At 41.9% G+C, this 15,184-nt stretch overlaps 1 protein-coding gene across 3 annotated transcripts in view; it reads left to right on the top strand.

Moving 5' to 3' along the window:
* Positions 1 to 15,184, top strand: part of NT5C2 (5'-nucleotidase, cytosolic II) — a 60,576-nt gene that overhangs the window by 9,933 nt on the left and 35,459 nt on the right. For all 3 annotated transcript variants that reach the window (XM_069863827.1, XM_069863828.1, XM_069863829.1), the window contains exon 2: positions 9,279 to 9,399. In XM_069863827.1, the coding sequence (XP_069719928.1) occupies positions 9,299 to 9,399 (101 nt within the window). In that variant the 5' untranslated portion in view covers positions 9,279 to 9,298. The remainder of the gene's footprint in view (positions 1 to 9,278; positions 9,400 to 15,184) is intronic.

Raw genomic sequence — 15,184 nt, 5'->3', positions numbered from 1 at the left:
TGATGTGCTGCCAAAAGAGCTGCTGTTGTATAATCCTTAATAGCAGGTTAGAGTGGCAGTTGTTCCTTGCTTTGAAATCAGTATGTGGAAGGATGGCTTTCCAGTTCTCTCTCCGGGGGTGGCACGTCTCATCTTGTTCTCTCTCTTTGGGAACTTTAACTTACATAGAGGTGTTCAGCCGTCCTGAGTTGGTAGGAGATCTTCCCACAGGTTTGAACGCCAGGACTGTTAGTTATAGGTAACAAGCTGAAGGGGAGAGAAGAAACCGTCAGTCTCCTTTGAGAAGGGGAGCAATGCCTTGGCTGCTGAGTAGCTAAGGTTATATTTGTTGGTTCTTGCCAGCAAGTTTATTCATTGCTGAAGATGCACAGTTCATGCTGGTGTTGGCTCCAAAGGGCCTTGGTTTGTCCATCCACCTTCTCTCCAGGTGAAATCTCTCTGAAGGTTTCTTCCCGATATTGCCTTTGCCTCAGCATCTTACTCACTTTTACCTTGTTTTATAAGGTGAGGAGAGTCACCTGAGGCATGATGCTCTGTTTGACTGATCTGCTGTTTGACTTTTCTGCATGAATTCTTGACTGTGAAAAAAGGCTGATTTAAACATCACCCCCTTCCCCTCATTTAGAGCCCTCTGGTGATGGAAAAACTACTTCAGAAATTTGTTGATTCATTAACTGTTCTCTCTGTTAATGTTTTTTGAGTAAATTTGTTTAATTTCCAGTCACGGACTCTTGTTCTGTCATTGCTAGACCGAGCACCCACCCTCTACAGTCATGCAGCCTTCCTGTGCGAAATGCTTCTAGACTACCTTCAAATCACCTGCAGAGTCACTCTCTGTAAACTGGCAATCTTTCACTCCAGCCTTACTCTTTCACAGTTATATTCCTTCCTCAGTATGATCAGTGGTGTTCTTGAATGGGGACAGCTGGCTGAAGAGAATGTTCCAGCAATGTTTGTAGCAGTGGCAGACAGGCACATGGAGTGCTGCTTGGTAGCCTTGCACATCTAAGGATCATATTTGACCTACAGCCGTGCCATTTCTTTGAGAGCTCATGTTCACCGCTTCTTCTCTGTGGCATAGCTCTTGCTCTTCTGGATCAAGTCTCACATTCTGTAAGTATGGTCCTCCTCTTTTTTTCTAGCAGTGAGACAATACAGGGCGCAATAGACTTGGAGAAGTGGAGGACTAGCATTACCTCTAACAAACTGTTTCTGTAAGAACCAGTACGTTGGAAACAACTAAAATGTTAGTTCTGTAGGGAATACTGAGAAGCATGAGCTGTATGGAAGCTAGGAAATATGCTAATTAGCTTACTGGAGAATTTGCAGTTCCCATTTCATGGCAGTACACTCACTTACAGATAAATGAGGAGAATGGTTGGTCTCATGGTACTCAGGGAGCATCAGATTTGAGGTTCGGTTTTCAGAGTTGCACTGTAAATTTCATAGTTTCTCAGGTTCCTTTCTGACCTTCTATAAAATTGATAAATGTCGCTTAAAATATTTTAAATAATGAGTGCTCCTTGAGTAGAAATGGATGGTCACCCAATGAAACTGCAAATCTGTCAGTGTTTGTAGTGTGTCTAATATGTTTGGGTTCTGGATTATTACTGGAGCTCTAGCACTGTGCAGCCACTCTGTGGATGTGCTTGTCAGTATAAATAGTCTGATGAAATATCTGTATGAAATAGGCAGGGTTTTGCTAAATACATTTTACAACGTATTTGATACATAGCCATTACTTTAGCATCTGGCTTTATGACAGAGACAAAATTCAGCCTGAAATTAGATCAAATCCTATAACAAGCCACATGAGTAGCGTCTTATACCCAGAAATGACCCATGAGTTACCAGTGTCTCTCCGTCAGACCACAGTCAAATAAATGCATGACTGGGAATGCTTTACCAGTTTCACTAAAAGCTCACTCTTGAAAAAAGCAGCTTCATTGGTGTCAGTGCTGCGATGGTGCCCAAGAGAAACAGATACTCCCTTCCTACAGGAGGACACAGCCAGCATCGCAGATTGGAAGCTCGGAGCTGGGAGGGTTAGTATGGTCTGTGTTACCAATCTGATTGTAATCCAGTGGGTCTTTGTATACTGCAAGTGGGATTTACCGGGAGCTCAATACACGTGTCTGTGGTTAACATTAACAGGTCCTTAACAGCAGATCTCTGCCTCTCTGATACCCTCTAATGGGCGTACAGAATTATCCTGCTTAGGGCCAACCTCAAGTATTAATTATCTTGAGCTGAGTGTACGTTTTGAAGTGTCTCTTGGAGGTAATTTAATATTCTAATAGGAAGAGCGTATTTTGTCCTTCCTGCCATCATGAACCTGAAGCTGTGCTGTCAGAGACGCAGCCACCCAGAAATGGAAGTTCTTCAAGTGAAGGACTTAACTTTTTAGGCAGGAGGAGATTAAAAAACATTTCAGTTTTCTGGCTGATGTAATTTACAAGCTTCAGTGCTTGTATTTGGAAACTGTGGGCTTTCTGTTGTTGCCAGAGATCTCAAGTCAAGGACACGTTAATTTTCCAAAAGCATCACTAATTGTAAACAACTTTTGGATACAATTTGCTGTTGGCTATCAAGCAGAAGCATTGGCAGTAAAACACAGAGTGGTTTGAATTGCCATTCCGGAGCTGCAGGGGAGAGGAGAAGAACTGTGCAAACGAACAGTTAGAGCTGGTGTGTAAGGCTGCAATAAGGTCACAGCATCCGTGCAATCCCTGTGGCTTGGAGTGAGTCAGAAACCTGCTGCTTTGGGGCTTGGGTAAGGTTGTGAATGGGTAGTTCTTAGTCCAAGAATTTGTAGACATGATTCCTAGGGTAATTGATACTTTGACCAAGACTGGTTATATTTTTATTTTCTAATTCTTCATTAATTGAATCCAGTGTAGTCACTTACAGTACATTTACTAGGTTTGCCATCAGGTATAGCTGATGTAGCCTAAAATCTGTTCAGCTAATTATTTTAGAATTCCTGTGGAGAGTTTATGAGACTGACTGGTTAAGCATGTATCTCTGATGTGTGTTCTGTACAATTCTCTTTGGTTGCAAATTGAATGGGATGTAGTTTGTTATCATGGATGGATTAACATACTATCATCTTTTTTTTTAAGGTAAACCAGAAATATTTCTTAAATCCTACCCTCTCTACATTATTCCTCATCTCTGTTCAGTAATGCCTCTGCTCTCTTGCTAAAATTTCTCTAGTTCCTACCGTACTTAAAAAATCTCCTTTTTATTGCCCTTAACTCTGCAAAAGTGGGGTCTCTGCCAAATTTTGCAACTTGGTTTGTCACAAGACTGTTTTGGTTTTTTTTCCTAACATTACACTGGTAGGAGCTAAAGGAGTTATTAGTCCTGTGTTCTGTGTGTTTCAATGGTGCTCCTGGATTCTGTGGTCATACTGACTTCTGTACATCTGGGACCTGTGGTTCTCAGTTATTGGGAACATTGAAATGTGGACTAGGGTGTCCTTCGCCCATTCTCTCTGCATTGTTCTTCCCAAGTAGAGCATGAGCGGAGACTTCAGTATTCAGCTCACATGAATAGTTGTTCTCAGTTTCAGAAATGCCTTTTAGCAGACTTGTTTGGGGTTCTTTTCTTTCTCATTTAGTTCTGCAGAGTGTATCACCTTGCCTTCTAGCAGCCCTAAGATGTCTTTTAATTGTCTTTTGTCTGCCTCATCCCTTCAGAGAGTTTGGGACATACAAAGCTGGAGTTCATGGAGTGTTCAAGGGCTCTTCCCTCCTGGACACCAGCTGAGTCGAGTCACTCCTTGGCTGAGGTGGGAGCCTGCACAGAAAGGACTGCTCCAGGGAGGCAGCCGTCGATGCTAGGGGAAGGGAAGTAACTCTGGGTATTTATATGGGAGCTGATACGTTGCCTTTGTAGAGAGCTTCAATGTGGGCATGGCAGGGGAGGTCAAGCACAGTTCCTGAGTGGTGGTGTCGAAGAGGAGACTGAAATGGTTGCCCAGCAAACAAGTAAATAGTTTGAGAGTGTGGGTGCAACTTGAGAGAGAGCCAGGGCCAGTGCAGGTTTGAATAGGGAGCAGAAGTCAGAAGTGTTCAGGACTGTGTAGAGATTTGAGCTTGCTAATACTGTGCAGTTTCAAGCAGGGCACATATATTAAGGCATGCGTATGTTTATGAAGTTGGCAATATTAAGCATGCAATTATGTTTAATATACTTTCTAGCTGACCTTTCAGTGTCTGCCAGTTGATGCCAAGTATTGAAGTTTGAATTCGCATTAAAGTATACTGTGCAAGGAAGATGCAGTGTATCTCTGTGATTCATCTTGACAGCAGTAGGAATTCAGACCGGTTATTAGGACAGAGACTGAGGAATTAAGGCTTATGCATTTGTTTCCCACTTGCTCTGTGTTACAGTCTGCTCTGTGCTCTGCTCTCCTTAGCTGACAAAACGGGGACAGCACCTTTTGCTGCCCTTTAGTGTATTAGGTGAACGAGAGTTTGTGATGTGCTTTGGGATCGCAGGCAGAACCGTGCTGTGTGAGGCTAGAAGCCTGCCCAGCCCCTGGTTGCACAGCGGCAGCAGGAGAGACAGTTTTGAGGAGGATGACGTGGTCCTGGCCACATTTGCACTCCGTCCCAGCATGTCAGAGAATCGGAGGATATGATGCTACCCCAAGTGAGTTGCACCTCCTCTGATGCTAGCTCCTAGGTGTATCTAAGTAGGTGCAGGCTATTTCTGCCCATGGCTGGGAGAGAGGGATGCTCCTGGAAAGTGAGCGATATGCTCATCTTAACCACCCTTACATGGACAGTCCTCTCCACTGCAGAAAAAACTGCCTTTCTTTTCCCTGTTTGAGAGGGACCATGACCCAGACCACAAATTTGATCTGAGTTTTGAACAAACCAACTCCAACCCTGCTCCCCTTCCCTCTTCCCTTTCTCAGGATTTTAACATGATTTGTTCCTCCCCTGTTGAGACCCGGCAAAGCCACCTGAAGTGGAGCAACGTGGCAGTGGCGAGCCAGGAATGGCTCTCGGCTTGCCAAGGACGCTACAAGACTTGTACAGACAACTCTACATCTACAGCCTCTGACTAGCTGCAGAGCTTTTAAGTAGCTACCATTAGTTGTGATGATTTTTCTCTCTGTTCTGGGTACACACATGCGTGGGTCGTACTGACAAGTTATTTGTGATTTTTGAAGCAGAACGTATGAGAAGAGGCAGATGTAATGCATAGCAAATTACTGTGAGTACGCTATGACCTTGGGATGGGTTACTGATGCTTGTGTTTTCTGCCATGTAAGCTCTCAGAGAATATCCTGGAAAAAGCAGGGTTGTCACTGCTATTTTGTTCATCTCTACGTTTTAGAGGATGCGCCTGTGATTTGGCGTTGTGTCATCAAAGTGTTAAAACAAGCTCAGAAAAAAACAAAGGTGGTGGGGTTAACCTGAACACATACACTATTATCGGGTGCAGAAATTTCTAACTATTTGTTGGCCAAAAAGATAAGAAAAATAATGGTAAAACTTGAAGCGGAATACTTCTGGACATGTTGTTTTATATGTATGAGTACTTGAAAGAAACAGAATATGGTTAATACTGGAAGTCAGCCAAAATCTGACAAAAGAAGCAAATGGACTGAAATAATTGTGTGTTCTTTTGGACCAGAGCATATGTGCTGGGTAGCAGCCTTTGTCAAAGCTTTGAAGCTGTGATTTTAAATACCTTTTCAAAATGAACCCTTTATGATAAATGCTGTCAGATTCTTAATTAAGACTTCACTAGCAAGGAGCATGTTTGCAGTAAATTATGGGGAGGTGTTCTGACATACTTTATCTATGTAAAGATTTCTATTTTTATGTGAAGCTATTTACAGATTATTGATTTCAAAAATAGATTTGTAACTAAAGAAAGATGCATCGTGTTTCAGTGGCTCGGAGTTGAGAATCTTGCCTGGCTGCCTGCCCTCTCTCTTAGATGTTTATTTCAGTGGCTTACGAGAGTATGGAGTGATTCAGTCCTCCTTATTTTTCTCTCTGTATTTGGAAGAAGGAATTCAGGGCTCAGGCTCCATGTCTCTTGCTCTCACAGGTAGGATGATTTTTTATACCTTAGAAGCATCAGAACAATTTCATTGAAGTCTGTCAAACTTTTTGTGTAAGACTTTGGACTGGGGAACGTCCATCACAATCTCTTTTGTCAGTTGCTACTGTTCTATTTCAGAGCAGTGACTGTTGTCACAGTGCCAGTGGAGCCTGCTAAGCTGTAAAAGTGCTTTCGACTTCGTGTGATACGAAACTTAAGCATTAAGATTTTTTGATTTTATGCTATTTGAACATTAGAAGAAAGATTTTAAAAAATAAATCAGGGTAGAACCCTGAACCTCAGGGTAGAGGTAATATCTTTTATTAGAGCAACCAATAGAGTTTGAAACTGTAGGCAAACTTGTGCACCCGAGTTTTTTTCACCCATACCAGTTGGTCTAATAAAAGATATTGTCTCTGTCTATAAACCTTGTCCTGCCTGTGAACTCCATTCATCACCGCTACAGCACAATACTGCTGTATCATTAAAATAATTCAGGCCTTTCTTGCATAATTATGGAAACACAGGTTTTTGAGGTTTCCTCAAGTCTCAACTTTTGGAATCCCAGCAAAACAATGCTGTCTGGTTTCTCCTGATGGTGTCATCACATAGCAGCTCACACTGCTTCACCAGTTCTTTGTTTTAGCAAGGATGTTACTAAAAGTAGTCTGCTAAAATTCTTTTGCTGTCTGGATTTTTAGGGTATTTTGTAGGATACTCTTGGTGAACTATCAAGTATCTGGCATGGATGGCTGTTGGGAGCAGTCCTGTCCTAGTACCTGTGTCAGCATCTCCGGTGAGGTGTCATAGTGATGGGAAGCAGATGAAGTAGGAAGAGGCTGGCAGAACGGAACGTCTCTGGCTTTGGCTCTGGGTGTAAATCCTTTTATCTTGCTGTGTGTCTGACGGCGTAAGCAGGATAGTCTAGCCCTTCTAAATGGCAGGAAGTTTGGATTTGGACTTGCTTCATCTGGAAGACCTAGACCCAGAGCTGTGTTAAGAGTCGTAAGACCAGCCATGCAACAGTTTTTTCAGAGCTATTTAACACACCTTTTAAAGGCATTATATGTATGTCTTTTGGATCTGAATCTGTAGCTCCAGGTTAGTAGCTTTAAAATAGCTCCAGGAAAGACCAAGGTTGATGATCTGGAGCATCGTGCAATATACAGAGTGTAGATGCTTTTCCATCCTCTGGAGACACAAGCCCTTTCTATAGTTTGCAGTCTTGGGGTCACACCAGTTGCCTCGCTGAGCTGCCTGTCCTGGCTGCTGACCTGGAGTCTGGCACTGCTCCTTTCCTGAGGGCCACTGCACGCTGCCCACCAGGTGGGTTACTGCAGGCACTGCCCCTCCTTTGAAGTGGAACAGGTTGATGCTTGCAGGCTCTTCAGTTCTGTGCCCTCCTCTGCCTTCTCTCTGCCTTTGGGCACAGCTGAAATAGCTGGTAATCACTTACAAGCCCGTGGTGGCCAGGGCCTGTGCTATTTTAGAAGCTGCTTCTCCCTGCATGCCCTGTTGTGGAAGTTGTGACTGGCTGGAATGGCCCATCGGCTGTCACTGCGGTGACCTCCTCTGCTGGGCGTGTTGCAGGGAATGCAGGGGGGAGAGCTCTCAGCTCTGGCATGCGGTCCCTTGGGCTGCCTGCCAGGGCCTAAATTTGGTGACCTTTAGGATGTGGCAGAAGATGCATTTCTAAACCTTGGCTATAGTAACTGGGAGACAAGCAGAGAATGCTGGGGGAGGGAGGAACATATGTTTTACAGACAAGCTGTTTGCTGTCTGTTTGATTTTTTTGACCTGCAACTTTTAGGTAAATAAGGTGAAGAAATGCTGTGATGATTGCAACTGTTGCTCTTTAATCAAATTTAAACTAAAAAATTATACAGATTTCCTCTAGAAAGCAAGCATGACTGCTAAAAGTGCCGTGACACTAAACGCTGCTTTGGATGCTCGCTGTACTCTGTACTTTGCAGAAATTATCTCATATCCCTTCCGCACAATGAGGGCAGTCATATTTTGAAGGTGTGTAGAAATGATCACTGTATCATTACCCGTGTAGCTGTGGGTGTTTTTTTTTTCTTTTATGGAAGAGCAAACAAGCCAGCCCCCTGCGGTCCAGCAGTTGTGTGGGTTACACCAAAATGTGGTTTCATGTTGTACCTAGTTTGGTATAACTGTGGGATGTGGCTCCCACCTTGTTCTTCACACCGGCTCCAATGTTAGCGTTGTGGCAGGTTGAGCTGAGTTCATCCTGCTGACCAGTGGAGAACCACCCAGTTTTTGTTTGGCTTTGGTCAGTTAGTTTTGAGGGGTGAGGACTGTTAGCTCCACTGTGCTAGTAACACAGCTGGGAAAGGTGCCCCTGTTTCTTCACTCCAAGGCCTTCATAGAATCATAGAATCGTAGAATAACCAGGTTGGAAGAGACCCACCGGATCATCGAGTCCAACCATTCCTATCAAACACTAAACCATGCCCCTTCCTGACAAGAAGGACCATCCAGTGGTTTGATTTTGACAACCAGGACTCGTGAAGGGCTGCAGATGTTTGTGAATACCTGCTGATGAATATTTGCACTGCTAGTGCTATAGGTTTGCAGTGCGTTTGTGCTCTGTGTGAATGTGGCTGACCTGCAGAGGACACAGGATAGTCTTTCTACTTCCCTTCCAATTGTTTCTGCTAATTTAGCATCAGTTTCAAGCTTTGTCTTTGCTTAGAGATCAAATGGCCAGAGATAAGTCTCTTTGTTTTTACCCTGTGGTAGAAGTGGCAAGGTCAGTCTCACTGGGTGTTAAAGAAGAGTACGCTGGGGTTTGCAGCATTTGACCTGCCTCATTTATCTCCTGTATAAAGGGTAGGTTTTCCATCAGTTAGAGCTAATGCATATTAGTAACTCTAGGTTCAAAGAATACCCTTTCGGCAACGAAAACAAAGTTTCTGTTTCTAAATGCATTTTCACCACAATGGATAGGGATGCCTTTGCAGTTCCAGCTACGTGGAAAAGCCTTTCCAGCTCTCTGTTTTGACTTCCTATCTCATTAGACATCTCAGAGGAAAGCGTCTTGCTTGACCTGCAAACTGAGATCGTGCCACTGGGTACTTTGCAAGACTTCCTGTGTGGCATTTCATCTCTTCGTACCAGGAAGCAGACTACTTTCTGGTAAAACAAACCTTGAACTTAAGCAAGCTTTTCTTTTCTGCCTCTTTCAGAAATAAATAAGCATTTGAAGATGACAACCTCATGGAGCGACCGACTCCAGAATGCAGCAGATCTCCCTGCAAACATGGATGGGCACGCTCTGAAAAAGTACCGCCGAGAAGCCTATCACCGGTAAGCTCTTCATGTAACCCCACGATTAAAGTGCTGAGACAGAAGGAAATAAACTGAACATAAACCCCACATTTCTTGGTTTTTGCTTGTTCGTGAAACAGGGAGCTCATTCTCACCTTCCTTGCAGAAATGTCAGTAGAAGAGAACTTAGAAAATAGCAGAATATTGGCCTGCAGGTATTTACAAACAGTAGAGTTAATACAAGTACTGCAGCGAGTGAGGGTACACTGTCTTAATGCAGTCAAAAGATTAATCCAAGTTAGATTTTGGGACAGAAGCTTTCAGGTCAAGAAATACTCAGAGGCAGAAAAGTTATAGTAATTATTGCAGTGCATGCTTGGAGAGCATAGCCTTAGACACTGGAATGCACAAGTACGAATAAGGAGGAAATCCAGTAGGAGCAGAAATTAAGTATTTGAGAGTTATATGTAGGATGGTTAATTGTGTGCACGACAGGAGCTTGTAGAAGCACTAGGCAAGATCTCAGCCTCCCTTTCTGTGGTACGTGTGCCTAAAACCATCTTTGTTGTGAAACAATTACAGTCTGAATAAACAAGATAGAGTACAGAATAAAAGAAATGTTATCACTCTCGTTTTATAGTTTGGGAATCAAAGTACAGACCCTAGATTGTTTTCACAAGATCACATCAGAGGTTTGGTTGAGTCAAAAATTTAGCCCATGGCTCCCAAGGTTCCAGCGATAAAGCATAAAAGATGGATGCAGTCTGCATCCTTATCAGATGTCTGAACCATTATGGAGTTAAAAACAACACTATCTAGTAATTGTCAGCGTTCTGTTTGTGGGAGGTGTAGCTTCAAAGTTTAGTTTGTTTAATTTGTGAAGTCATGCAGTGTGGTGATCAGGTTTACGTTTGTATCATAATTTTACCTGTGACTTCAGTTGTGTTACTCCTGATTTAGGCTGCTGGAACTGAAGTCAGAGTAAGGTCTATTTATTTTTTCTCCTAAATATTTCCTCAACATTCATTATGGTTAGGTGTTGACAGTCTGCTAAGTGTTGTACAAGATCCAAAGGAAGCAACACTTGTCCTTAAGAGCTCACACATTCAAGTCCCCATCAAGTTTACCCTTACTCATGTAAGAAATCTTTACCTTCAGAAAGAATTTCCTTGTGGCAGATGAGAATGCACTTATATGAAGGAGTGTTTCTGCTAGAAGCTGGGATCTGATGGTCCAAAATTAGTCTATGGAACAGTTCGAATACCCCTTTTTAGAATCTAGACATGTCTTTTTCAAGGCATATTGAGCAGAAATTTTGCTAGCTCTTCAGATTTTCTTGAAAGCACAACATTGGAAATACATTAAAGGGAGGCACATTTTTGGTTTGAAATTACTATCCTCTTTTTAAAAGAGAGAGGGAGGGAATGGCAGAGGGGATGAAAGAACCTGATGCCGAGACTGCAGGATAAATCTGTGCCACTAATGGCTTTGGTGTACCAGTTTCATGGGAGTTATTTTGATAGTCCAGTATTGTAAGAATCTGAAACAACCTCATTCCAGAGACAGTGTTGTCACGTTTCTATTTCTGGTATTTTTTGTGATCTTAGTCTTAACAGATGTGATGTGACTTAGAAGAAGTACAGACTTAATGTGATAGAGTAGGACTGAAGTTGTTTCCCCTCGTTGTTTTATATTATCTTTTTTAGTATTTTAGTAGTTGTTTGGATGTGGAAGTTGTGTGCATGTCCAGCCCTCACTTCTGGGATGTAAATTTGTTTGAGTGTGCTCTGACTCCTGGATATTGCAAAAGCACTGTCAGTTTTATGAAAAGACATATATAAAGCCATTCATTATCAAGATCCTTTCCTTTCTCTTCCTTCTTTTTTCTTTCTCTTTGTTTTCTTTTTCAGTCCTTCTTCTTCATTGTCTCTTTTTCTTCTTGCTCTAGCGGCTAAAGAAAAAAAAGCTTGAAAACGTGAATCTAAAGTGACTTGGAAACAGAAACAATAAAAAAGAGCATTGAATTTAAAACTTTTATGGTTTTGTACCTTAAAGCTGGTCCCAGTGAATTTATGGACCCAGTGTGGAAGGCTGGACGAGCTTGCTAGTGGGGTCACATTTACACATGAGTATAATTAGGGCTTTTGATAGCAGTGTCAGAAGCCCGATTGGGCTCAGAGTTATTCATTGAGATTTTCTAAGTGCTGCTATTAATGCTTGTTTTTCTGAAGTGTGAAATTTTAAAAACTTCTTTCACTGTTTGTTTACTTCATGCTTACTTAGATATCAGTGGAGATACCTACAACAGTTGATTTAACTTTCTGGTTCTCATGAGCCACACCGGGTTTGATATAGTTGAATTGTAAATATTGAAGCAGCCTCAAGTAAGAGGAAAAGTTTCCAATCCAAGCAAAATTAATTTACCTTAAAAAATAAAAAATAATGTTTTCATGGGCATGAATCTTCTAAAAAGCTTTATAAACATCAGCTCTGAAGGTGCCACTCTAATAGCCATATCTTACTGTGGTCTCTCATACTAGGAATGTGTTTTTTCAGGTGTTGTACTTGTTGTTTCATACTTGGTGGATGGATGTTCAGTATATAACATTGTTGGCAGAAATCCCAGTTGAGACTGGTTTAACTGGTGCAATGCATACTGACTCAGAGTATGATGACTATATCATAATCATACCTGAATGCCATGGGCAAAAAAGTTCAAAATCAAATATTTATAGCTATTTTCCTCCCAAAATATTTGCTTGGTGTTTGAATCGGTTTCTATAGCTGCTTAGAGTATTGAGGTTATTGATGAAGTAAGCAAAATGTGCGAATGTGGACACATATGCTATGCTGCAGAGATCAAGGGCTGGAAAAGCAACACCAAGAATCAGAAGAATCTGTAGGGGAGGAGGAGTGGTGGGGTTTTATCTTCAGGGTATTTCTGATGACTTTAACTGAGACTTTCGGTTATCTAGTGTTAATACCAGCCACAAACCTCGTTATACAACATTGTTGGCGCCTGTTGGAGGTGAAGGCTACAGATGAATTAATATACAAGCTAGATGTTATTCATTCTCTAGCAGAGGTCACTGGTAAGAGGATACTGCATTACTATGCTGCTGGCAACATACATTTTAATTCGGAAATAAAATGGATGTGTAGCTGTTAGGTGGCTTTTCTGTAGTGTGTGGTTGTGAGGCCACCTCCCTCATGCGCTGCTTGTTGACTTTTCCGGGTAGAGGATAATCACTAGGTCATTTGTTCTGGAGGAGTACTGTCATTTAACCTGATTGTAATTAGGCAAGAACTAGGTTGACTCTGAGCCACCAAATTGTCCTAGTGTCTATTTTTTAACTCGGAGTGAGCACTTCTAGGCACCCTCTGGATTATCTCACATAGCTCTTTAGGGTTTAAATAGCAACCACATCTAGTTAAAGCAAATAATGGAAAAAGTTGGTGTTCCATCCACTCTTGTTACTGAGAGTTACCAAGATCCAGGAAACAGGTATTTGCATTTACTTTTATTCTGTGGTTTTGGCTTAGCAGGGCAGTAAGGCTGTGATGGCCTTTTTGTTAAAAGTATAGGCTTTGGGATGCTTTTGCTGTTTTGCATCAGAGTAATTTGAGGCTTCACATCATGAAGATGGGGTTTCTGTTGTTGTTTTAGTTTTGTTTCCTCGCTCTGTTGTTTACTGGCTAGCAGAGGGGATGTGGCTTTGTGATTCCTAGTCCTAATGCTCCTGCTGACTGATCATCGACTGTTGAATACATTGCTTTAGAGTTTCGTGCTTCACTTTGCTTTCAAAGCATCTTACGGCAGTAACACGAGTCAAGTGATTTCAGCTTTTAATATAGGCTGAGATCCTGGTGAAAACAGCAGTATGAACTTTAATAACGACAAAGCAAAAGGATTACCAATTGGTTGTTTTGATTTCTAGGGTTAAAGATGTATTTAGGGTATATTTTAGTTTGTTTGAATTTGTAAACTCTGGGCTACTCACTGCTAATCTTGTTTCTTCACTTTGTTTTTACTCGATCACTAGTGATTGCAAAGAGGTGGAAGTGTTATACAGTCTAGACTATGAAGCTTGAAACTGTTTGAGTAGCTGTATATGAAGTCTCTTTAAAATGATCAGCTCGTTGAAGTGGCAAATGAGAAAAAAATTAGTACCAGTCTGAAAATGTTCTTTCCATCAGGCAGATTTGGATAGGTGATATTTTCATGTAGCTGTAAATGAGGTTGCTCTGTAGGCACTGCTGGCTATGTTCTGTCCTCCGGTGTCTTTGTGCAGCCTCCTCGGACTCGTGCGGTAGCATGTGCGTAGCGGAGGGCAGCATGTGGCTCTATTTATTTTGCCTTAGTGCTTCGGACGTTGGAGAGAAGAGGGAGAGGGAGTGTTAAGGTGGCAGAATGGGCGTGTTTATGAGAAAGCGGAACGCTTGCCAAATTAATAATAAAGAAATTACATTGAAAATGTCCCATGGTCCCTAGCTTCAGTAGTTTTACAGAGCAGGCGGGTGTTATTCTGGAATGGAATCCATATGTGAGCTTCTTGGCACTTTGCTGTTGCCTGGGAAGAAAACCCAAACAATGGAAACAGACGGGGCCAAGGCTATCTCCTTCCAGTTGATTCCTGCTGAATTTCAGAGGGAAGTGCTCATAGGCATGTTTCTGGATACAGCCTTATTGGACTTGTAAGTTCCAATCGTTTTCTGATTTTCCAGTTGTATGTCTCTACAATTGTGCAAGGATGATCAGTCTTGTGAAATTTCAGGGCATTATGTTGTAAATGTTGCTAGAAGTGGCCAGCAGATTTTTATGCACTTCTTCTATCTCCCCAGTTTCATCTGCCTAAGGTCATCTTGAGCCCAAACGCTATCTCTAAATATGATTACGAACATAGTGACCTGTCAGAATATTCCTTTCTGGTTGAAGAAGCAACAAAATGGACCTCTGAAAATCTAACATTGTGAAAGATGATCAAAATGGAATGATATAAAATAATATTTGGAATGGTCGTTACCTGCCTAAAGAAACAAGACTCAGAAAAAAGAAAGATTATACTTGTTTTAGTAAATTAAAGCAGTTTATTTCTTATCCCTTCTAAGGCAGGTACCAAAACATCCAGCCCCCAAAGACAAGGCATTTTGATGTATGTTAGTATCTTAAAGTTGCTAACGTGATCTGTGCCAAGTAAATAAGCTCGGTGAGGGACTCATCCAAGTTCACTGCTGTAGGTGGAAGTCATCTGTAGCTAGAACTGTTATGGCCTGTGGTGAGATGTCTCCCCCAGCTGCACATCATCTGGGGCCCAGCTAGTAATCCTGAGACATCCAGTCATCGTAAGAGTAGTGGGATTTTTTTCATTATTTTCCTTTTTAAAGAGGCTGTGGGGAACTTGGTCGTGGGAGTTTATTAAAAGCTAATCCATTTGGTTCCCCCCCCTTTTTTTTAAATTCTTCTAGCTTATTAAAACAAGGATGATGTCTATAAAATGAAGATTAAGCCATATATCCTTAAACTTTAAGGAAGCAGGAATCTGAGCCTTCTGGCTAGTTAGTCCCTATTTCGTGGCTGGCTTGAGCCCAAATGTCCACCACAGTCTTTTTTAAACCCAGATGTAGGGCACGCTTAGCAAGCTCCCACTGTATATGCTGTTCCGCTCATTATTTATTTAATTTCCAGTGAAACACGCTCTCCTGACAACAAAGGCCTCTTGCTGCATGGAATTTCTAGACACGTTTTGAAAACCATTATAAAAATGCTCTGTTCCAAATATCTCACCTCACATTGTTCGTTTTCATTGTCTCGCTCTGAGGAGTT

The sequence above is a fragment of the Phaenicophaeus curvirostris genome, chromosome 9 (assembly GCF_032191515.1).
Source record: "Phaenicophaeus curvirostris isolate KB17595 chromosome 9, BPBGC_Pcur_1.0, whole genome shotgun sequence".
Classification (NCBI taxonomy): Eukaryota; Metazoa; Chordata; class Aves; order Cuculiformes; family Cuculidae; genus Phaenicophaeus; species Phaenicophaeus curvirostris.
The sequence above is the reverse complement of the archived record's forward strand: the minus strand, read 5'-3'. Positions and strand labels throughout refer to the sequence as shown.